At 37.3% G+C, this 25,389-nt stretch overlaps 1 protein-coding gene across 1 annotated transcript; it reads right to left on the reverse strand.

Moving 5' to 3' along the window:
* Positions 1-1,967: 1,967 nt before the first annotated feature.
* Positions 1,968-23,935, reverse strand: PPP1R42 (protein phosphatase 1 regulatory subunit 42). Its single transcript, XM_035563077.2, has 10 exons — positions 23,828-23,935; positions 22,764-22,978; positions 20,397-20,563; positions 19,878-20,016; positions 17,885-18,001; positions 13,014-13,131; positions 11,575-11,703; positions 10,573-10,718; positions 9,668-9,815; positions 1,968-2,982 (listed from the first exon to the last, which is right to left on the reverse strand). The coding sequence occupies exons 2-9, from the start codon at positions 22,890-22,892 to the stop codon at positions 9,762-9,764; spliced, it is 999 nt and encodes a 332-aa protein (XP_035418970.1). The 5' UTR covers positions 22,893-22,978; positions 23,828-23,935; the 3' UTR covers positions 1,968-2,982; positions 9,668-9,761.
* Between the last annotated feature and the right edge of the window lie 1,454 nt (positions 23,936-25,389).

The following is a 25,389-nucleotide window of genomic DNA, read 5'->3' on the forward strand; positions in this document are numbered from 1 at the left end:
TGCAGCTCGGCGTGAGCACGCCTGGTCTTTCTCTCCAATCTGTTCCATCACCCCTTCCCATTTCTGGGATAAGGATTTAAAAAGTACGCTTGTCTGCTGATAAGGCGAAGCCTGACTATCGGTACTACTGACTACGGGATTCTGCAGTTACGTCAGATGTGTCCTAGTACAGTGTAGCAAAGTACTTTTTATTCTATTTTCTAAATTACTAACAAACGTGGCTTCTTGATGCTGGAATAGTAACACCCATCCGTGCCTCTCCTATATATTGTCAGAAAGATTTTAAAACTGACAAGATAGGACACAGACCAATGGGATAGGATAGGATGGATAGGATTCGCAGACCAATGTAGTTTAACCTCCAAAAACGCTGTCTTGATCAAAATTCCCTTTTAAATGACAATGGTTTTTTTGTGAACATTTTCATTAACAACCCTAAAACAACCAAAACATCTGAAATGTGCTATATCTTATACCCCTCTACAATTGTCCTCCCTCTACATTTTTCTGTCCACAGTCATGAACACAAATATGTAAAATTAAATGCTTTTTAGAAAATCCCCCCAAAATTCAGAGGCACACTGCAAAATGGAAGCTTTAGTGAGTTCCGCATGCCATTCTCCCAGCTCCCCCAACAAGCAGGCATCCCTTTCCCTCAGTAATAATTTTAAAATACATCTAAAATGTGTATTGGAACGGCTCCATTCTTGTGTGTGTGTATACGTACATGTTAGAGCATAATATTAAGTGTTTGGTTTTTTTTTTAAGACAGAAGAACTGAGATGCCACCATAATTCCATTTCATAGCCCCACCTATTTGAGGAATTACTTCAAAGCTATTCCATTGCAGCTCACGAGAGAGATGGCCAGTTTGAGGGGCTCTCCATCAGCTCAGCCCTTCTCAATCTAAGAAATGAGATGAGAACCAGAGGAAACCTGCATTGAACTTGTCTCTTCACTAGCAGCCAGGTGAGGAGAACTGTGAGGAGGGTGAGCTGCGTGGGCAGCGAGCAGGGTAAGGGCTGGCCTTGCTGGGGCTGGATGAGCGTGAATATTTATGCGTGTAATGACAGCGTGACTGATTGCACTCATGGGGAATTGCAGGCTTAAAATGCAGGGGTTTAGGGCAAGCCTAGGAATGGGAATAAGCATGCATGTAAGCAGTTGGGACGTGGCCAACTATTACGGAATATAGAAAGTGAGAGGGAGATTAGATTCAAAGAGACTGAGACCCATTTTGCAATTTCACTGGTGGACGGCTTTGAAAGGGGTTTGCTTTAGCCGGACGGGAGTTGCTGGGCTGAGGGAATCTCTATGTGAAACCCCGCAGCCTGTGCTGTTTGTGTGGGTCTTATACCTATTGTATGTAATGTGTAATGAACGAAAATCTTAAAGGGAAAGCCAAAAACACTCAGAACCTATGAAAATTAAGTCACGCTCTAGATGATGTACAGAGCAAAACCCACACTGAGAAATACTGTAAATCCACTGAATGTTTTTAAATGGGTATCTTGCAAGGCAGAAGGAGATGTAAGCGTAAGGATGGAAAGGCTTCCCCAGACAGCATCACGCCCTCAAGGCCAGGAGGTGACTTTCTGATGCCGCGCACTGGGGCAGTGATCCAGCAGCTGTCATTTCAAACACGTTCACCGCAGGTACTAGCACTCGTCTTTGGGAATTGTCTTAACAAGAAGCAACTTTTAAAATTCTGTCTGGCTTGACCTGAATATCACAGATGATGACAGCTAAAAATAGAAGTGTCATATGCTCTTAATACTAATTTCAGTAATGGAGTAATAATGACAGTTACACATCAGATCTTTATTCATTGTTTTTTATTTTCTTACTCTGATGCTAAATCACTCGCTAGCTTTAGCAGAAGCAAACAGTTCCTCAGCGTTATAACACCACCCATTTACTACCTTAGTTTTGGAAATCTGCTTCTTTTCTGACAATGATAAATATTTTGTTACTTAGGGGGAGAATGAATACAAGAGTTAAATTTATTTGATTTACATTTACTAAAGGGCAATAAAATATAAATGATAACAATACACCAAATATTGAATGCAAAAAGACAGATCCTGATTTCTTTATGTGGGAAAGCATATCCTTTCTTATCTCAGAGAGGGTCTCAAGCATGAGATGTTGAGCTGACATTCATACAGAGAAACGCCGTTAGGAAAGATTTCATTCCAGGGGCCATTTACAGCCTATGCTTTCCTTATCTGCACATCTGGATTTCCCTATAGCTGAAGTCTTGAGCTTTCATTTAATTACTCAAACTAGTGTAAAGCAGCCAAACTCAAGTCCCAGCTACTTAAAGCAGAATTCAAATTCATTTGTAATATTCCCAACCCCCAAATTCATCAGTACAGGTATCATTAATGTTATTGAGCCTTCTTTCCAAACTACTCCACATCATTTACCAGAAAGTGGAAAAATTAAAATGGTGGAAATTATATTTTACAGATCTTCTGCAGACGTTCTCAAAAATCATGTGCTCCTTTCTTCTTGAAGTATGAGACCGTTAGCATGCCTCTGCATAATTATTAAGAGTATCCTACACGTAAGGAACCAGCCTTGTGACCTTACTGAGGTCACAAACCAGGTAAGACACTAGCTAAAAACAACTCCTTTTTTGAGGAAGTTTAAGGAAAAGGCAACCGGTTTAGCCAACCAAGTGCTAATATTTTTACATGCTTATAACACAAAACATTGCTTCTAAATAAATGGGCAGACACCTTGTATTGTGGAATGGACTTAAAAGGCAGTGTTAAGTTCAACTTCATCTTGTCTGGTTTAAAGATTACAAAGACACAAATTACATATCCAAAGAGATGCCAATACCTTTCTTTTTAAGTTCTGAGGAGAAAAAAAAAAAGCAAAAAAAATCCAATAATGGCCAACTCCGTGCATCCTGTAACTTCTGGCTTTTAGAATTCAGCTGAGTTTTGCCATTGCTTTAGGTTCCTCCTCAACCTACATGAGAGAGATCAGAAAAGACAGATGAGATCTTCATGCCAGGTCCACACCAAAGCCACTACAGCTCCTGTCTTTATCAACATGTCTCAGGACCACACAACAAACTTTCTACGAAGTTTATAATCAGTGTTACCAAAAGCTGCAGATGAAAAATGAACCAAGTATGCTTGGTCTTTACCTGTGGTGAGGTGAGGATATCAGGTGATGCAGTGAAAGCTCTTTTATTTTTCAATCCCAAACTTGGGGGCAGATGAATCTGAATTGACATTATTTGCTGATCTGGGGTATTACACGCACCCTTAATGCAAAATCGATCAGCTTTTTCCACATGCACACAAAGTGGTGATAGTTAACAATTTTGGCCACATAAATCTGTACCAAATACTGTTAATTTTCAAGTTCCATGAGAAATAAAATCTTACTAATAGTCAAAGCAATTTCTCATATAAATGAAATCAGATAAGACTCAGTCTTTTGTTCCAAAACATTTTACTACAAACTCTGTGTAACTGATTATACCCAACGTTACTGGACATGTAATCAGTGATGAATACGATACTGTAGTATATTAACTCTCTGAGAAAGAAAGATCTTATTGTTCCAAATCTCTTTCTGAATTAAAATATTAGTCTATTGTATGAATCATTTCACAGCTGGCTCTGATTTGCCTTGGTTTCGATGCAGCAATTAATTCTGCTCAGAATTAAGAGAACAGAAAGATACAGTTATTTCTGGAGTCTCTGGTTACAGTGTTATTTGAGATCAAGAGAGATTCAAGTACATCTTTTTTTAGCAGTGAACCCTAGAATCCTTCAAGGCCAGGTGACTTAACAAAATAAAAACAGGGTTTTTGTTTGTTTGTTCCAATCAAAGCAGAATGTATTGGTTACAGTGACCACAATGACCAAAGGGATGTCCCATACCGTGTGGTGTCATGTTCAGCAATAAAAGCTGGGGTAAAGAAGAAGGAAGGGGGGGGCATGGGGAGTGATGGCGTTTGTCTCCCCAAGAAACCATTGCATGTGCTGAGCCCTGCTCTCCTGGACGTGGCTGAACACCCGCCTGCCGATGGGAAGCAGCGAATGGATTCCTGCCTTGGCTTTGCTTGCGTGTGAAGCTTTTGCTTTGCCTAGCGAACTGGTCTTGTCTCATCCCACGAGTTCTTGCACTTTTACCTTCCCCACTCTCTCCCATATCCCACCAGGGAAGTGAGTGAGCAGCTGGGTGGCACTGGGCTGCCTGCGGGGTTAAACCACAACAACACAACACAGACCTTCCCATGCTAACAGATCATATATCTGAGTCCTCATCCTGAAAAATCAATGGGCACATCTTGAACACTGACTTCATTTACTGGCTGTGTTTTTTTCCTTCTGCCCCAATGTCAGAACTGTGGGATTGTGTGGCTTTTATAACTGTATAGCAGGCAGTCCTATGTAGTGTTTTATACCCGTGTATGTTAAGAAATACATGGCATTAAATTAACATAAACCTTGTACTATTTTTGATGGGACATATAAGAAAAATAGGAAATTTTGAAGTTTTTTAGAGATATTTTTGTCATGTGGCCTCCACCCTAGGTTTGCATGTACTTCATGCATGTTGGATCAAAATCTGTAAATAGGAGTGTTTGCTAAGCTGTGCGTGTGTTTTACAGATCCCTGCAGACTGGTCATAGAGGGTTAAAACCCAAATCAGCTGGCACTGTTCTTCAGGGCCCTTTAGACTTCTGAATACTGCACATGAAGAGACAGAGAGCAACCTGTGGGAACAGCAGTAGTTAGCACTACTCAAACACCATTTAGAAGAGGGCTAAGATTTTTTTCTTCTTTCCCTGTCGTTAAAGTCCAAGCCAGGTTTACCCATCTGGAAATGAATTTGAGGAGGTATACCTGTTACTAAGTGACTTTGAGGGGGTATACCTAGAACCAAGTGGCTTGTGGTTGTAATGCTGTCCTCCAAAAGGCAGCGTCTCGTGTTGCTGGATGAGGGCACACTGATTGCCTTTTTGGACCTACTGCTGCCTGACAAGCTGCATGTGCCATTTGGTCTTCTGAGGCCTGGGGGTAACGCACCTCCTGCGAGAGGCAGCAGGTGAATGCAAGGAACTGTGCTCCTGCCAGCGTGCCAAGCAGCAGGCACACCCCTCCCGACACGAACGTGCGTGTACGATATCGGGGCTTCCAGACATGGAGAGGTGTGCGCGGTCCAGCTGGCAATCGGCTCCTCAGGAGATGCCCACTCTCTCTCAGCTATTGGAGAAAGGATTTGTTCTTTTCAAAGGCTCAGTGCGTCTATCAGTGCGTGTTCTGCTACTGCATGAAGTGTTCTGTACTGTAAGGATCATTTTCCTCTTTCCCAGTTCTGGGCACAGCCAGCAGCACAGGGAGCTGGAGTGTGGGAGCACAGGCATAGGAAAGAACGGCAATTTCCAAATCAGTAGCCTCCACGTAAGCAGCAGAACTCATGGCCAAAAAGGGATGCCTTTTATCTCTGTGATGCAGAATAATGTGGCAGTGCTAGGTACTGCAGGTTTGGCATATATGAAAACTGCTTTTTTGGAATTACCTTTACTGAAATTTAAGCTTAGGCAGAAGATAATGGCATTTTATAAAATTTTGCATGTTTTTATTGATATCGTTATCTTTTGCCTTCTAAACAGATCAGGAATTAATTATTATGGGCAGAATCATTCAGCACCACATTCAGCCAAACCATAAACACGGATACAGAAACTACCATAAAGATATGCCATACTGTAACATTAATTTTGGTCCTACAAATGTACTTATACGCACCTTTGCAGGTACTGCATATCTTCCAGAAAAAGGCAAGCAACCACTAAATTGGCTGAATTGCCCCCTGAAACCTTGCAGGAACCACAGGAACCAGAATCTACATATACCTGCTCTCCATTCAAATAGCTCTGCCCCAGCAGCACATTTCAGAACTTCACCTCTTCCTCTTTTAACTTCAACTTACCTAGCATTATGCTGACTCCTCTCATATCCCATCTCATGGCTCTCACATCTCATCAATGGCAAGAAAATTCCTCACATTTCTCTTCCCCAGCCCTCATAATTAATTGCTGATTGATACTTTCTAGACCTCACTAAGAAGATGTTTACATTTTTCCTTCAACACCACCACCAAGGAAAGGCAGTGAGATGGGATGTAGCTGCTGCAAAAGGCACTCCAGGCCTGTTGAAAACATGCTCTCAGCTCTGCCAAAGTGCTTCAGCTGCAATTGCCAAATATTTAACGCACCTAATTCTGAATAGGGTTGGAGTGCTTGCAGGCAATTCAGTGGCTAAATGCAGCTCAAGGATGCAGAGCTAAAATTTCACTTATTTTTATCTTAACTCTGTATTTCCCCTTTTTTTCTGAAGCCAAGGCTGAAGATATTCTTTATTTTTGAGTGTTCAGACGTTTGCTGAAATTGACATTCAGTAAGAGAATGATATTTAAGGTTGCTGGAGGTACTGTTCCCTTCCCTCCCCCAAATAAGAGTACTATACTCTGTAATATGAAATAAATGTATGTTTGGAAGTTATTCTTTGAGTACGTGAACATTATAATCTCGGTACCAGCCCTCCCCCCAAAAACTTTGATAAAATAGGCCTTAACAATTCTATCTATTGTATTGCCAGTTAGGTTTATATAAACTACAGCCCAGTGCACACGTAGAACATGCACGTTCTTACCTGTTATTGGCTATACGTGTAATTGACTCTGTATAGATTTCAGGTCACACAAATCACCTCTAGACATTTATAAATATATAATAAATAAAATAAATAAATAAAACAGTGATAAGAGCACCTGCCTGAGGGCTAAGAAGATGTAGAATTATGGAGAAAGAGAACTAACACTGCCACCTACAAAGTTCCTCCCCTTTGAACTAGAACTTGAACTATACAGTATGTACATGGTGGCTCAGAGCATGGCTTATATTTAGTTGGCACAATCCAGGAGAGGTGTTATATGCTGAATATATCATTTAAATATATTAGCATATTTCCAATTACATACCATACACTGGAGAGACAAAAGGTGACTTTCCCACCAAATTCTGAATTGCAAACCTATTACAATATTTGACTTAATGAACATGGAAGTGTGGGCAGAGACTGCTGGTCACAGTTTAAGCTTACAACATCAGAATTTCAACAACTTCTCTACTCAGGGAAAATTAATAACAGTGTTTCCCATTGGAAGGTATTAGGTATCTTTAAAATAGTTAAGTTGTTTTGTTTTCTTTTAATTACTTCCTGCCAATATCTCTAAGTGTTCAAAACTAACTTCTAAAATCCAATATGAAATTGCTATTGTTTTTATATCATCAAAAAAAAAGATTAATGACACATTTCAGTAATCCAGTAATAACTGGCTTTTTTCATTGTTCAAGCTCTATGTAATCCTCAGTGGATCTTAGATGTAGGTTAGAAAGGTATTTAATGCCTGTTTTTCAGTTGCCAAGGGTCAAACATCACCTAGCTTTTATAAAGAAAGAGGAAACATCTGTTGAAATAATTTATTTGACTAACACAGAGGGTAGGATTAAAATTCACTGATTTCTTTGCTCTGATACTGAATTTCAAATTAAACAATGTAAGTATTTGTTCAGTTTGACAAAATTGCCTTTGCTTTACATGTGGGCACATTTATGCATGTCACTAATTACTGGATCTGACTAGGGAATACCGTGATTTGTGATTACTTCATATCTGCATACAGACTGAGAAAGAATATTCTTGTATTTTGACTTGATTCTTTTTCCCCTAAATATTTTAAAGAATTCACAAACCTTTCACTAGTTCCCAAGACTCTTCGCTTCCATGGAATTCCACTAGTAACAAGATTGAAATATGTCTTAAGTTCAGTGATTACACATGGACTTGTGACATACAGGAACCTTTAGCATACAAGATAGAAGTCCTGTTTATAACACTAGGTTTTGAAAATAATAAATGCATTTCATCTGACTTATAATCTTTATGTGAATCAAAGCCAAATCTTCAAGCCTAATTGTAAAAATATTTCTTTTTTTATATCACTATTTATATATTTATTTACATTTGCAAATTAAACAAAGACAGACATTTTATTCCAATCATGGAAGATGCAATCTTTGCCTTTCTAGGGTCAGAAGGAATTTCAGCAGGGCCAGGACAGTACTCCAGCTTCTTAATAGGGGATTTTTTTATTTTATTTTTTTTCAAGCAAAGAAGCTCCACAATTGAACAGCTTTTTAACCTAATAGAGTCAGAATGCTTTATTTAAAAGGAGATAGCAGAAGTTTTTTCATTGATGAAAATAACTCAGAGGTGCTGTACAAGCATGTTCCATTCTTTGTTAGGACTAAGGGACATGGTAAGTGAAAAACTTAGTTTTATTCAGCCTGGCTCAAAAGACAAAATGCTAATAAAGATGAAGTGCAGGCTGACAGAACACTTGAGTGCATTAAGCTCATTTTAGCATTGAATTCCTGCAATTCTTGTTTTGAAACCTCCACTGCTACTTACCTTCTCTGCAGCAGGAAAAAAAATTAAGAATGGGCGCATCTGTGAGTTCAGTTTCTTTTTAGGACAGAATATATCTATTGCCATACGAAGAGCAAAAACAATAATTCTAAAGTGATTTGTAATTCCTTTTCCCTTCTCAAAGGAAAGGCAGATATTTTTAGTCAGAACAAATCAGTAGGAACAAAAGAAAAAGGAATGGAAAGCGATCAGTTGATAAAGAATAAAATAGTGTTAAATGTTGCTCAATGAAATTTTCCAACCTACTAATAAATTACGATTTGAATGTAAAATAAAATGCTACGTTCAATAACTTCATTACAAAATAAAGACTCTGTCAGTTGAATTTATTCATTTATTTTACCTACAACATTGCTTTTTTTTTTATATTTTTTTTTGTTGTTAGCCAGTGGAGCTGATAAATAACAAAAGTTAATATTAATAATACCTAATATTAAAAGTCTGAAAGAAGTGGTGTTAGATCCCACATACTGATCTAAACAGAAACGCTGGTACTGCAGGTTACACTGGAAAAACTCTAGGTCCCAAACTGCACATCCCTGTTTGGAGATTTTATTCCCACAGTTGCATGAGAGCTCACGAGGATGCTTGTATTCCTCGAATAAGGAATACATATGCTAAACTCCAAATTGTTTAAGCTCATCTAATGTCTGAATGTCTGTAAGGCACAGACATCAGATTTCCTCTCGTGATTATCTTGATGGTCTTAAGCTGATGCTACAGGAAAACCACCAATCAAGTACATAATACGCTGGAACATGTCCATTAGAAATAAGCTACAATAATGAAAAGCAATGACTTCTTCGGCATATTACTACGTGCATGGTATCAGCCTTCACCAGTGTTGCTGACAGTAACTGTACTTCCAAGAATTAACATCTACATTATTTTACCTTTGTTGAAGATGACAATCAAATTTATATGACAAACTAGTAACACTGGAGTAAGGTTATTACCTACTCTGCTGATTTATAACCAGACGCTGAAATCTATTTATCCCGTCTTTTACAAAACAAAGACAACAAACGCGACATCATTAAAAAAAAAAAAAAGATTTCAGATGAATTTCCAACTGACTCAGCATGAACTGTACAAGCAATCACCAACAGCACTGTGAGGAAGATATCTGAGGAACATACCTGAGTTTTCCTCTGATTTACTTTTTTTCTGTGGTTCTTGGCAGAGGTTCTCGTCCGTGCATCTCGGACAGAATTAAAAAATTTGGTTTTTGTTTCAGAGATGGACTGTAGTGAAAGGGAAGAATAGGATACAGTGTTTCAAAGCCAGCTGCAGAAACCAAAGAAAAAAGAATGAATTCAGTATTCCAAGTCAATTTTAATATTCAGTAGGATTGGTCACAGGTTCCAATACATCTTATTACATAAAACAGAACAATAAAACTTAGAGTACTGTGCCTCAAATTTGATAATTGAGAACAGAACAAACACTTTATATGAAACTATAGGAAGTGCTGCAAACATTGATGAAGTTTAATATTAAAGCAGATATTCAGTCAGAGCTTTGTAAAAGTGAGTTTACTTCTTGTCATTTCTCTTTAATCTTATCTAATAATAACCAGAAGTAATTGCAGTTAAATAACAGTCATTAAAATATTACATTGCAAACACAAAATAGTCTTTTATCTTTTAACACTGATACAACTGATTTATGCTTTACTGCCTGTAAAATAATTATTTACTCTGATGAGAGATTATAAAAGCAAAGACCAAAATAAAAGCCTTCTGACTTTCACTGCATTATAAGCCCCATGGGTGTGAACCCATCTTAGCAGATGAAAAGAATAATACAGATCTCTAGGTCATCATGTAAAGCAGAACAGTTTTATCCAACAGATCCAAGAAATGGAGATAAATAGTAAACAGCTACCTAAATCAGAATTCTTACAAGTTAAATGTCTTTAGTCTCACAAAAAGAACAATGACAACAAAGAGAGAATTCACACAGTGCTTTTTCAGTTACCATAAAATGACTAGCATGAACATGAACAGCATTATCTCAACGGGGGTAACTTCAATGACAGCACCTCCTCATATTCAGAAGACAGAATATTACTTTCAGAACCACTGTGGTTCACATACAGCTTCCAAACATTGAGCAGACTGCAGCTTCCTTGGGTCTCAGACTGACAGGCTGAGTGCTTTTCACTCCACGTCTTCAAAAGGAACTGATCTTCATGAGATTTCATGAAATAATAATTTGAGATGATATGGTTACAATGAACCTGCTCTCTCCTGCAAATTACATATTGCAGTTTATCTTGGGAAAACTAGAGTGTAACAGTCACCAATTTTATTTTATAAGTATGGTTATTCAGATAATTTTGAGTAATTTGAAGTCTAACGTCTGTTTCCAGATCCTGCAAGACGGCAAGACATGCTGTTAAATCATGTATGTTTTAATCTGCAGTTAACTCAATTACAACAACAACCTCCCACCAATTTTTTAAAGATCCTAAATTTTACTTCAGGTGTTGTTTGCATTTCAAAGCCAATTTGTTTTCCCACTTCAGGAACCTGCTGCCTATTCTTTTAGGTTTAAGGCTTTTTTCCTCCAATATTTCTTTTTCCCAAGTTTAAAACTTTTACTTCTGCTAGCCATGTATCTTGTAAACGTCTTTCATAGGATTGGCAATATAAACCGATGAAATTAGTATCAACAAAGAGTTTTAAAAAGTCTGATGTATTTTATACATATTTATTCCAGAATGTCCCCTCCCCCCCCCTTTTTTTTTTTAGTAGATATGGAAAGCAGTATCATGGGTATATGGGTATTTACAGACATTCAAAACATACTTGCTACTCCTTTCCATAATTCTGGGAGGCTGCAGTGGTGAACCAAAAAAAACCACAAACTAGCACTAAAATTAAATTTTACATTGGAAAAATCCAATTTCTACTCGTGTGTTTTGGTCTTACCACCAGTAAAAGTCTCATTTCTAGTATATTTACTGTTAGCTGCTATTTTAGCGTTTCTATAATATTGCAAAGTATTGCAAAGTCATGAAGTAAGCGATTAGTTTGCTTACAAAAACGTTGATAGTCTGCAGGTTCATTTGTCATTCTTCCTCTGTTTTTTTTCCTGGCAGCTTTGGAGGCTTTCCAATTCATTAGGAACTGTCTTTCCATTTCTTTAATTTCTTTCCCATCAAGAAATTCTGTCAAAGGGAAGAGAACATTTTCTGTGATACCAGAGGTTAACTAACAGGCTGAACAAAACTGTATGCAATTTGTATTTGCTCTCTTCAAATCTTTTTGCTCTTTTTAGTCTTTTGGTAAAAAAAAAAATAATAATAAAAGCCAGTGATACATTACAGCTTGATACTCACATTTTAATCAGCTGCAAGACTGAGTTGACAAGTCTTAACTACAAAAGAAATGACCTATTATTTTTATAACTTTCAAGGGAAATATATATATTTATATTCAGTAAAGTTCTGAAGTAACAGCATGATCTTACACAAGATATATCCAGAAATTCAGCATACGAGCAAGCCTGTGTAGCTTGGTAATGAAGGAATCCAGATTTCTGTCTTTAAGATTAACTTTACTCACTTTGGTGCCATGAGGCTTATGTTCTACATTGCCTTGGTTGCATCTGCATTTTTGAGTCAGACCAAATGAGATACCTCATTTGGACACAGACGTAGATTGCATTGGAACTCTCTTAAGACCCTGTTATTTTTATTGTGCAGATAGGCTTTTCCTTTCTGTTAATAGCCAATGCTTTGTACTCTCAGAAAAAAAAAAAAAAAAGAAAAACAAATTCTGTAGTTACTACTTTTAAGATAAGTGCCCCCTCTATCCAAAAAAGTAAAAAGTGAGCACGTATTTTTTGACTTTTTTCTACAGTATGAATACTTGCATACAGAGTACTAAGTTGCTTCCTTTTATGCTCAAATTGTCTGCATCACAGATAATAAGCTGCATCAAATAAACTGCTAAAATAAACTGCATCACAGGAAGGTTAAGATACATTTGAAACATAAGTGTTAAAGGCTGTTACGGTGAAGGACAAATGGTATATAGCAGGAATTCGAACGCAATAAGGTATAAACTGTACAACTGTCACCGTACAACTAAAACACCTACGCAACTCCTATGGGCTGACAGAGGGGTAGGCTAAACTTATCTTTGAAAAATCAGTTTCACATCTGGAATATGAACACAAAAAAAAATCGTTCCGTTTTATAACAATCTCACTACTCACCTATTACTAAAACTAATGTTTACTACGGCTACGAGCAAAAGCTGAGTAATAAACTTTGTGCAGTTGATGACATGAACAGTTTTAGCTACATTACTTGTATGTAAAGTAAAAATTTATCATTTGATGTAAGTATGTATGACAGTAATTATGTTTACATACACAGTGCAATTCAAGAACGGATAATGTGTCAGTTATTTTCTATAACAGTACAGGTTACGAGTGGTTTTTTGGGTTGGCTATTGGTTTTATTTTTTTTACCTAAAGTTTGAGACTGTACAACAATCCTGTCCCTGTACTTCGGCTTGTGGCAGATGGGGTTTCCTGTAAGATCCATTCTGCATAGCTTTGGCCATTTGTTTAATACAGCCTCCAAATCCTGCAGTTTAAACAAGAACAGAACACTGTGATTATTTTCCCATCTCCAGCGTAGAATTCAATAGTAACGTAAATTGTTCAGTCAAGCCCAAATCCTGCACACAGAAGTAACTTCAGTGAGACTATTCACGTACTTTAATTAAGAATGTGCATTTTCAAATAGAGTGGGGTATAGCATTCCCTCAATATATCACAATTGCACAGAAGAAACAGTGATGCAGTTGGAAAACTCTTTCCTTTTAAGGATACAGTAATGCCAGCTATGGAAAATTACTACTGCAGTCCCACCTGTGAGCACCTAAAACAGAGGAATCACCACCGGAAAGCATATATGATATATAAAGTCTCTTAACGCAGCCCCATGGTCTCACAGAGCCCTCAGAGTATCAGTGACCAACTAGGTTTTGAAAAAATTGTGAAAGAATAAATATTTTCCAAAGAATGGACTATAAAAAGGCTAAAAATCATAAGCCAAGGTAGATTGCCTATTTACGCATATGAAAAATTGTATTTTACAGGAGGAATGGTAACCCCCAGCCTACAATAACTGTGGGTGGTCAGTTATAGCATTGGCCCAAATAGTGAAATTTTTGAAATATACCTTTCTCCATCTGGGTTTCTGTCTGGTTACCCAAGGGCAGTATGACCCAGATAAAACTTGCTCTGTCCTTTAAGCACAATAAATTCAAGCTAAAAGGATGCAAAGCTTAGCAGATTGGTCCTTTCTACTCAGATACTCTACCTTCTGAAATACTTTATTTTCAAAATTTCACTTAACTGTTGTTCTTGTTATGCTTCCTTATATGTGTGAAAAGCTTAAGCAAGGATTCAAAACAATCTGTATGAATGCAAGAGAAGAGGCAATTTCTTTATGTTGTACAGTTGCAATAATTTGAAAATAAAAATCTACTGATCGTGATCTGATAGATTCTAACTTGTGAAGTCTACAGAATTTTGTAGCTTGATGCCAACAATTAAATTTATAGCAATGTAGATGTCTCTTAGCTCCTTCAAATCTAGAAAATCACTTGGGTAATGTGAGCATGGAGAATTCTGGTTTTAGGCTAGGCTATTAAAAACGAAGTAAGATTTCACAATTGTATTTACGTATTCTTACCTGGCCATTCAAGCATTGTTTCTGAAATCTGTAACGTTCTGGATTTCACTAGAAATATATTTTTTCATGTAATAGTTTTGGAATATAAAATTGTCTACTCCTGAAGTAAAATGTATACAGTTTAACTTTGATGAGTGCATACAAAGAGTCCTGTAGATTTTTGTTAGCTGTTACTTACTTGATAAATGACCCAGAACATGCTTACTCCAGTGTATGTTTATCTAAGAGCACACTAATCCTTTGCTGAAATATGATTACCCTTTCGATACGCTCTAGTTGTTCATTGCCTTCCTGTCTCTAATAAAGTGCTTTCACTTCCCAGCCTTTCAATAAGCTGTACTAAAGGGACCAGACACTCTTCTGGGCAGTCTCCGTTTGATAAATGATCATGTCATGCTATCACTTTGAGGTCTGCTACAAAATACCGACGAACAAATTATATTCCATCTGGGGGGGGGAGAGGGGGAAGGGTAAGTGCCTTAGCAGGCAGCTGGGGTGCTGGCAATAATGTTCTTACCAATTAATGATGGCCGTTTAAGAATTGGTATTTGACCAGTATGCTCCACTTTTTATCGGAAAAGTCTACTCCAACTGCCCTAACTACATCTACAGACAGCAATTTGTCACCGTTTTGACTGCCTGTCATAATCTGTTTGAGAAAATCTATACTTTCTCTCTTGTTCCTGACTCAATTCTGAAGTGAACGAATTCATCTTTTGTGATATCCTCTTGTCATAATCAATACTGGGCAGAGGTTGAATAAATTAAAGACTTAGGAAATACAAATTTTCATAGGTATTTCTAGCTATATTTTCACTATCTATCTATCTATCTATCTATCCATCCATCCATCTGTCCATCCACCCATCCAAACACTCACATAAGTCATAATCTTCCCAAACCTACTGTGTAGTATGTATGTACACACACATACATACACTCTGGCCTTCTGTAAACAGGAATAGTTTATAAGGAATAGCTGTGAAAAAAAATCCCCCTTAGTATTCCTACCTAAATATACAGAGGCCTAGAAGTCTTCATGAAACTAACTGAAGTAAACAAGAAGCTCAATAAGATATAATAATTGCAGTAGCAAGCAACAGAAAACAAAGAAAAGCCAATTCTATTAAAATTGATTATATTCTTGATAACTGGCATAACATGTTTTCTTTCTTTTTTTTTTTTTTTTTTTAACTTGTGGTAGCTAGTCACAGTAAGCTACTTTGCATGAACTGGGGAAAATTACTTAATTTCTGACCAGTCTACTGTTCAGACTACATTATGTAAACTTCAGTCATGTGAAACAAGGTCATAAGCCTTGATGTCTGTTAATTATGCTAACAATTCCCTGAATTAGCCAGAACCTTAAGTGCTTGAATTTACTAGCCCTAATTTTCTACTATGCTGAAATCAGCTTGACATCATTGAAAACTGAGGGAGTATGTTTTTGATTTTTTTTAATAAAGATGTGAAAAAAATTAGATAAATGTTTGATATAAAGTAATAATACTAATTATACAAAAGTGAAGAAAAGTCCACATGAGGAAAAGTGTTTCATGCATTTGTTAGGGTTTCACATTTCCCTCTTTTGCACAGATTCCATTTTATTCCTGCATGCCATCTGCCTCTGCTACACAGATCACTGCTGTGACCAGCCCTGCTAAGATCTGGGTGGCTCCTCTACAGCTTCCTTCCCGCTGGGTGCAGCAGAGCTGCAGACAGACTCTCCACTGCTCCTCTGTTTTGTGGTACCACCACGGTCTCGATGCCAAAAATTCCTGGGGGTGTTCTTGATGGCACTGATGGGATAGTGGGGATAGGAAAACGGGATTTAGAGCCTTTGGCATGCAGAAGAGGTATATTTCAGAGTTTTGAAAACATGGGAGCAAGAGAGAGGGATATGCAGGCAGATTGTGTGGGAATGAAAGAGCCTTTGCTGCAAGCAACAAGCTCAGCCTGCAGAACCTATTAAATGTATGTAGTACAATTGTGTAGTCCCTAATTTTTTTTCAACTATCAGTTGTAGAATAATGTAAACCAAGGAATCATGAAATTCAGGAGTGCAGAAAAATTGAAACATACTCAAAACTTCTCTCAATTATTTTTTAAAAGTTAGTGGATCTATAAGATCATTCTCCTGGTAGCTGTTCAGTGTAAGTTAAAGCACTTAAGCAGAGCTAAAATTACCATTTTTTAAAGAAATACTTTGCATGGCCTACTGCTTATTCAATGCTTTTCTAATTTAAATAAGAATTTATATTTGTAATAACTGGACGTACTAGTACATAATCTCTAAAACAGTAAATGTAGCTGGAAAGCTGGATATCCAGCTGTGTTACCCTGTAATTTTGTCACATTTAATATGGTCATTAATATTAAAGGTCTCAAAGAATATGAATAGAAATACTCTACCCGCTCTGTATTTTCAAAATTTGGAGATTGTTTATAGGAAACACAGGACAATCACTTTCAAAATTTATCACAGCTTGATCCAAGTGTAACTGATAGCAGGAGCAGTAAATAGCTCAAATGCTAACCACATAATTTTTTCAAAAGCTGTGAGCTTATAACACGGAAATCGAAATGTCTGATTGATTTGGATAAATATTAATTCTTGTCTATCTGATGATAGAATAATGAAATGCAATAATTAACTAAATACCATACACACAGTTACTAATTAACTAAATACCATACACCCAGTTACTGAATAATGCAATCTTTTTATCCACTTGCTCTGTTTCAGAAGATACTGTTTTTTCCTCTGAAACACTGAAAATGCTGTCTTTAAACTGGCAACCTCATTCTTAGTAACAATCACTTGTTTGGCTATGACAATCTTCTTTAAGATCATCACAACTGAAGTCTCTTGTACTTAAAGAAGGAAGAAACAATTAAAGCCACTGTACTAAGCTTTCTTTTGAATAGACTCGTTTTTGAGGAGTCCTTTTTGAAAGACTACCAATTTTAAAAAGCTTTCAGTTATTTTGATGTAGCCAACACATTCAATATGGTTTTAATTATCTAGCATAAGCCTACATGAATTCTACTTCTATATGAATTCTGTCACAACCACCAGCCAGAGACACAGCTTGAAATACAAGACATTAATAATACCCTAGTTAAAAAAAAAAAGGGAAGAAAAAAAAAAGACTGCATCATTCATCATTTTTAAATATTAAAATATAAAAAATTAAGAGTCCAAACAAAGTATATTGACCTAGGTATTTGCTAAATTATGCACATACAGTATTAGAATCTCCTCAGTAGCAAACAGAACTGCCAAATTCAATGTAAAAGGCATTATGTGTTCTAAGAAGGAGTAACCATACTTGTTTTAATAATTACTAACTGATGAAAGTTAACTTTTTCTGAAGAAACAGAATGTACTCAGTTGACAGATGCATGCACAACTGCTCTTTGCATAGGATTACAGGACATGCGGACATCCTAGATAAATGATTCTCTATTTTTAATCTCAACGAGATATTTGGATGAGAAAAGCATGCTCGGAAAGTCAGAGGTTCAGTAACTGTAGAAGTAAAGTTTATTTTTACTCATCTATATTGTGATAAAGATGAGTTTGACTATTGTTTTAATCATCCATACTAAATAGTACAAATATTGATTTTAGTACCTTCATATGTTGAAGTTGATTGTCAGCTGCTCTAAGATAAGAAAGATTTTCCAGAACTGCCAGCTCTTCTAATTGATCAATGTTGTTATTGCTGATATTCAACACAGACAAGGATTTCTGGTGGAAAAAAAAAAAAGCAGAAAATGACTTTTTTCATGCCATGCATGACTCAGTTGTAAATTTTTGTAGGAAATTATCTTAACAAGCAAGCATATGAAGCAGAAACACATAAATGCAACTACCTCATAAGCGTTGTTTTCTGTTGACTTCGCATCTTGTCCTAAAGTGCTGTTCATTTTGATTTTGAAATCAACCCAAAGTAAAATTATTTCTCTATCATTTCGGGAATTCTTTACAAATACAGATTTTTTTTTTTCCTAAACACATTCAAATGCTTTACAGAGTTCTGCAAGTGTTACTAACTCTACATTTGAAGTAGATAACAGACACAGAAATTGACTGTTTTATTCCATGGTTACATCTGAACCACCTAGAGCTCAAAGCCGTATCTGATACCCATGTAGTCTCATTTAACAGCTGGATTATCCTGTTATTCTTTCAGGCTTGATACTGCCAGTTCGCTGTATACATCTCTCTACTCCTTGTCCCTTCTTTGGAACACTAGTGAGTCACATAATGCACTTTGCCTTTCCTAACAGGCAATAGTTGCAGAGATCTTTACATTCTAGATAAGAAGTAAATGCCTTTCAGGTATTTATCTCAGGAAATACTTAATGTAGTTTCACATAAAAGCAACAAGAAGCTTGTATCTCTAGAAGGTGAAAAAGAGCACCTAATCCAGTGAGTTTAGAATTATACCAGATATAGTACTTACCGTTGGTTAGCAAATGTCTATTTCAGCAGTATGTATCTGGAAACATAACCTTCTTCTAAAACCTGAGCTACGAACAAGACCTGCCTTTCAGACAAAAATTACCAGTATCATCCTGATACACATGGTGTGACAAGTTCCTCAGACAAATGAGTCGGGATATTGTCATCAGCAAAACATTTGCTCATAGTGCACTGAGAACTATATAGCCCTATGTTTTTGGCCAAAAACAGGAGAAGATGACAAAGAAAGAAGTGATGTCTTAAAAAGGGACAAACCACTTAGCACCTACAGGGTTAAAATAGAACGTTTTCACATGTAGCTTTAAAAAAGGTGTTACATGGTCAAGGATGAAAAGTGTTTGTCAAAACAAAACAAAAACAAAGCAGCCCCCTTCCTTCCCCCAAACTTAAATAAAAGCTCGGAAGAACAAAATGCTAGTGCATCTATGTCAGAAAGCTGCAAAACACCGAAGTGTATGAGTTACCATGCTGGGAAAATTGCAGCTGTATAATATCTCTCCTTTCATCATCTCTCCGGTATAGAGGGAACAAAATAAAAGTCCTGTCACAGGAATGGCCCATTTCTTTTAAAGGAAAATAGCAATAATAGCAATACATGTCTTGGATTAATTCTTTTCAAACCAGCACGAATTAGAGCTAGGTAAAATGTTTATGATATACACATGAAAAGAATTCACTTCTCAGTGAGCATTCTTTGTTCATCTTCACAAAACAGATCATCAAGCTCTGACTGCATTGGAAGATACAGCAAGATGATTTTTTCTTGGAGTATAAAACTACAAACATTAGTAAATAAAGTCTACTAAATAAAATAAAATAACTGATTCTGATAAATTCCTACCCTCTTTTTTTTTTTTGTTTATTCACATTCTGTTGGGGTAGTGCATCCACACATTTCCTTACTTCCTCTTTCTCTTTATCCTCATTTCCATCCTTCATAGAAAAATAAATGCAGTTGTTAGAATCTGCTGGACTCCCTGCTTATATGACAACTGGGATGGGAGTCCCTTGATAGAATTTTTAAGACTGCTACCAATTAGCAGAAAAAGAATACACGCAATGATCAAGTCCTAATTATTTCTCCTAAAAATACTACCTATTGATTAACAGCCCATTGAAAATCTCAAAATGTACTTACTGCCAAGGACCTAAGAGATCTTGGATCAAACAGAAGCTTTTCGCCAAGGGGGAGATGTTGACTTTCAATATGTAGCTCCCTTATCTCTTCTAATTTATCCAAGCCCTCTACTACAGTGATGTAGTTACCCCCCAAATACCTGAAAAATAGAACCCCAAATAGATTTAATATCCTTTGAATATAAAAGTGAACACAAGGCTTCAAAATACTTAAAAAATGAGCACAACATGCAAGTAGATCATACAGCTGACAGGTCAAAGTCTGTTTTAGAAATTTTATGTATCGATTCTATTATTATTAGATAGCCGAAAAAAAGGAAAACAGTTTAAATGTCAGTAAGTATGTTAAGATGTTATTACTTCACTCATTATATCATAAATACTTCAAATAAAAATTGATTTTTCAATGAAATGTGAAATTTAACAGTTGAAGGGATGTTAAAGGCTACATTATTTTTGAATTTCTTAGTGTAATAACTATCTTTTTACCAGTAAAGTAAATACATGATTTTCAACTTACAGTTTTTCAAGGTTTTTCAGTGATGAGAGATTTTCTATACATGAAATACAATTGTTTTGAAGGTAAAGGTGTGTTATATTTGAAGCAAAGCCCAAGTTCTGGATTTGACTGATTCGGTTATCATATAAATACAGAACTCTAAGATTTCTACACAAAGAGATGTCACCCTGAAAAAAAAAAAAAAACAAACAACAAATTAATGCTATAAAAAGTGTATTCACTACCTGCTTCTGGAAGCTGTTGATTGTTTTTATCCTTAGGTTCTGCTGCACTGTTTCTACATTTTCATCTTTAACACTTTAAATGATATTTTTCCTAGAAAGAATGAGTTAGAGTCTATAATAATAATCTCTGGCATAGATTTATGACAGAAACCTGTCATTACTGTTCTGCTGTACAGAAGCTGAGGATTACAGCTGAGGATCAGCAGGTAGATCACATTCTGTGTGACTTCATTCCCTTCCCTGCCTTCATCTGAATGATTTCAGAAAAGCCCAATTGTTAGTGGAGTGCTTTCCATCAAATCTCAGTGATGTAACAAAAACCATTTCTTGGCGAAGGAGTAATGATTCCTACAAAAACTTTCACATCAATGTATTTTAATATATTTCTGATCCTAAGATTTCACTCAAATGTGAAGTTTCTTTCTAAGTATCCTTCTTAAATAACCGAACGATAGCATGTTTTTATAAGGGTTTCTCTAAAACTTCTCTATGGCATCTGATGAACTAGTACTAATCAAATGGACTGATCAAAGTAACAACTCACTATGCCAAAAAGTGAGCTGAATAAAACCATTTGCTTGCATGGGTCTGTTCCCATGGAACAAGGTATGTAAATCTTCTTGACTGAAATCACACTTGTTTTTTAAACAGAAAACCATTGCACACAACAATTCAGTTATTCGGGGTTCAGCAGTTTCAAAATGTGCTCAGTATCTCGAGGGGACTCGAATTAACTCAGGACTTACTGAAACCTTATAAATTTCACACTGTTAAGCTCAGAAAGAGGACTGGGTTAAGTTTGGAGGTTTAATCTTTGAAAATAAAAAGGTCATGTTTTTTTTTTTTAATGAATAAGCCCCAGGGAGCAATTAAAAAATGTAGATTTTAACTTGTCTAATTTGAAAAAGCCATTACGCCAATCCAAATCCGTTAACCTCTCTTGGTTTATATCCTGTTCCTGAACTCTGCTTTCCTTTTTCAGACTTCCCCTGAAATCTCTGGAATAAACCACAGACAGATTGAAAATATTTTGCTGCAAATTAATAACTCTTTGTAAAATTACCAAGAATGGAAAAAATACGGCATTAGAGAAAATAAGCATTGCACTTAATAGTATGTAATATCATTATTACATCCTTAAAAAAAATAAATCTGATCTGCACAATTACTAATTCCTTACCTCTCCCTCTATTCCACACTCCATATTTTTTATAAATGTAACCATCAATAAATACAAATCTTTAAACAAAAAAAATAATAAACTGTTGCTGATAATCTTTTTTTTTTTTATCGTTAAGCTCATACCTATGGTCTCCAAAAGCACTACAACTAGTTTTCAGTATGGCTAGAGCACTGCCTTCAAAGTCCTGCACCTACTGATTCAGTGGCAACAACCTGGCTGTAATCAGTGGCTAAAGAGGTAAGTCAGCAAAGTTATTATTTCTATACTGGTGATTTCCTGAAAGGCCCTTTACAATGTAACAACTGTATAAAAAAATTGTCAAAATAGCAAATTGTTTACATTTTTAGAGCTACAGATTTCAATAATAGCTCTGTGAATGACTGCAATAATATTTCACTTTAACATTTCAGTTCACCTCTCTTTCTTGTATCATTGCTTATATGGATTTTCTGTTTTTTTGATGAATGGCAAAAAATAATGCGCTGATAATATCTTTCTTGTCTATCACATAGTTGAATATATTTCTACAGTTTCTGGTAGGTAAAATATTTCAACAAGATTTTTGCAACAGAAATAAAAAAGTGTCAGATCAAGAAATAATTTATTATTAATGAATAGTAATACTGTTGGAGTTATAGTCACTTGCTTTGATGTTTTATATGAAAATTTACAGCTAAAAGGTTGTTTACATATTTCAAATGCATCTGCATTTAAAATCAATTTATACACTTTTAGGTACAAGCAGTTTTCTACAAAATAACATCACTTGTGTATAGTGAAGCATGTTTCCACAGAAATAGGCTTAACTACAAATAAATATAAATGTTAAAAAAACATGTAACTGCTGTAAAATATAAACTTTGCTTGCTAGTCTTCACAACTACAAGCAACTCATCAGAAGAGTAACAACAAAACGTTTGAATAGACAGGTTAAAAGGAATAAAGAGAAATAAATCTTACAATTGCATCTATATTTTTATCTGATAAATTCAGATGAGTCATTTTTCGCAGGTACTGTCCGAAGTCCTCTTCTTTGCGATTCTTGTGACTGACGTTTTTAGCAATTAGGTCCGTCGTTAGTCGAACCATAATTCCGTAATAGGCCAAACTGCTCTACCTCTTTTAATATCACTAAGTGTATTCCATGTGCTCTTCTATGTAGCTTCATAAAATGCCTTAAAAACAAAAGCAAAATATTACGCTACTTGCACCACATGTCTTAAACAAAGTTGGTGTGCATCCTTCAAATCTGACGTTTCCCAACCAAGTCTTTTTGCTTACCATGACACATCTGTGTAGTGTTTGCTGCTTATAAAAACCTCACCTTTATTGCTGTATTTTTTTTTCAAACTTTTAGTGTATTCAATAGCATTTAAATGCATCATTGTGATATTTGTTGTTTCAATGTTGTACCTTATTCTTTGTCTTTTTCATGTGGAAACCTGAGCACAGTGATCCAGGGAAGTAATTCTCATACATAACTAATTAATGGCAGCTGGTGAGCTGATGACTAGATAAAAACCACGTAGCTGCTTATGGCAGGTTTTATAGGGCTATGACAACTTGGAGGAGCGGGGTTGGGGAGGGAAGGCAAGACACGTTTTGAGCTGGGCGTGTAAAGTCTGGGGATGAAAACACCACAAGGAAGGGAACTTGACCAGGCAGTACAAACAGGCTGTGTTTTTTTTAGCCGGTGCATGATACAGCCCCCATCAGTGCTATCAAAACAACGGAGGAGCGAGCAAAAAGCACCCAAACGCTCATCTCATGCAGCCACATAAACCAAGGCACAGAGAACCCACCTTATCAGGCTTACATTTATGAGAAACTGAGGAAAAGCAAAGATTAAAACCGTAAACCCAGAAGAAACTTCCTCCCTCCCTAAGCAAGGCTGAAGCACAGCAGTCCCCCCTGATCCAGGCGCAAAAAAAATGATTTCGTTTTTTTATATAAAGGTGGGGAGAGCAGAAGGGACATGATTTTGTTTTATTGGGAAGCGCACTTGTTTTTTATCACGGAAATACCTTCCGGAGCCTTTTCGTAGACCTCCTCCCAACAGCAGCAGCGGAGGTGGGGGCTCTGTGAGGGCTCGGACCGCGCCGGCATCACGCAGCCCCTCAGTGGTTGCCACGGCAACGCAACGCCAACAGCGTAAGGCGGGGGAGCCGCTCCCGCCGCCCGCCCTCGCCACCCAATCAGCGGCGCGGAGGGCGGGGAGCGCGGCTGCGCAGCCGCCGGGGAATCGACGCCGTTTGCGTAACGGCTGTGGGAGGTGATGGTGGCGGGGTGCTCTGGCTGCTCGGTCCCTCGTGTGTGCCCCCAGGGGCGGGCAGGGTGCTGGTTCTGTCAGCGGGGTCCCTGGGGGTAGAGGAGGCCAGTGGCCAGGAGATTGTCAAGAGGAGGAGAGGAAGCTTTGAAACCTGTTAAAATAAATGGATGTTGAATAGCATTGCTGCTAAGAGCTCGTTGCCTTGCTAGTATTTTATTAATGCCGTGGGCACTTAGGTTTCGGTTAGCTGCAGGTTTTCCATCTGGTGTTGCCCCTTCTTGCTGTGTGTCAGCCGCTTCTTGTGAGCACAAATTCCTGGCAACACCAAAGCTAAACTTGAGGGGTTTGTTACCCCCATGTGTAAATTTAATAGATTGAGTGAATACCGTACTTTACATAATCATTTCATTAGAAAAAGGTTGGGTAATGTTTAATATGCTTTTCCAATGAGGAAACTTTTTTTTTTTTAAATGTACCAACCTTTTTGGTGCCTATTTTAATGAATTAGTTACTTGCTGATGACACAAAACTGGGAGGAGTGCCTGATGCACCACCAGAAGGTTGTACTGCCATCCATGGCAACCTCAACAGGAACCTCATGAAGTTCAACAAGAAGTGTAAAGTTCAGGCATCAGCATATGCAGGAGCTTTGCAGAAAAGGCCCTGGGTGTCCTGGTGGGCACCAAGTTGAACATGAGCCAGCAGTGATGTGCCCTTGCTGCAAAGAAGGCTAATGGTATTCTGGACTGTGTTAGTGTTGCCAGCAGGTGGAGGGAGGTGATCCTTCCCCTGTTCAGTGGAACCCAGTGACAGGGCAAGAGGCAATGGGCACAAACTGGAACACGGGAGGTTCCTTCTGAACATCAGAAAACATTTTTTCATTGTGTGGGTGACAGAGCGCCAGCACAGGTTGCCCACAGAGGTTGTGGAGTCTCCCTCCTTGGAGATCTCCAAAAGCCATTTGGGCATGGTCCTGGGCAGGCAGCTTTAGGTGGCCCTGCTGAGCAGCGGCGTTGGACCAGATGGCCTCCAGAGGCCCCTTCCAATCTTAACCAGTCAGTGATTCTATGAAATAAGCGTATGAATAACTCACTGTAAGTCAAAAAAATGCATACATGTTGTGCAGCCGTTTGGTTGGAACATAAAAGTGCACCAGTTGAAGTCAGTGGCAAAATCTATTGCTTCCAGTGCAACCAAGACTAGGACTTTATTTCTCTTACAGGAAAAAATACAGAATGTTGTAAAGAGCAAGCGTATTTTACTTTGACCTTTGTTAGAAATGCAGACAAGGTATAAAGAGTCCTGTCCTTCCAACCT

Source organism: Cygnus atratus, chromosome 2 (genome assembly GCF_013377495.2).
Source record: "Cygnus atratus isolate AKBS03 ecotype Queensland, Australia chromosome 2, CAtr_DNAZoo_HiC_assembly, whole genome shotgun sequence".
Lineage (NCBI taxonomy): Eukaryota > Metazoa > Chordata > Aves > Anseriformes > Anatidae > Cygnus > Cygnus atratus.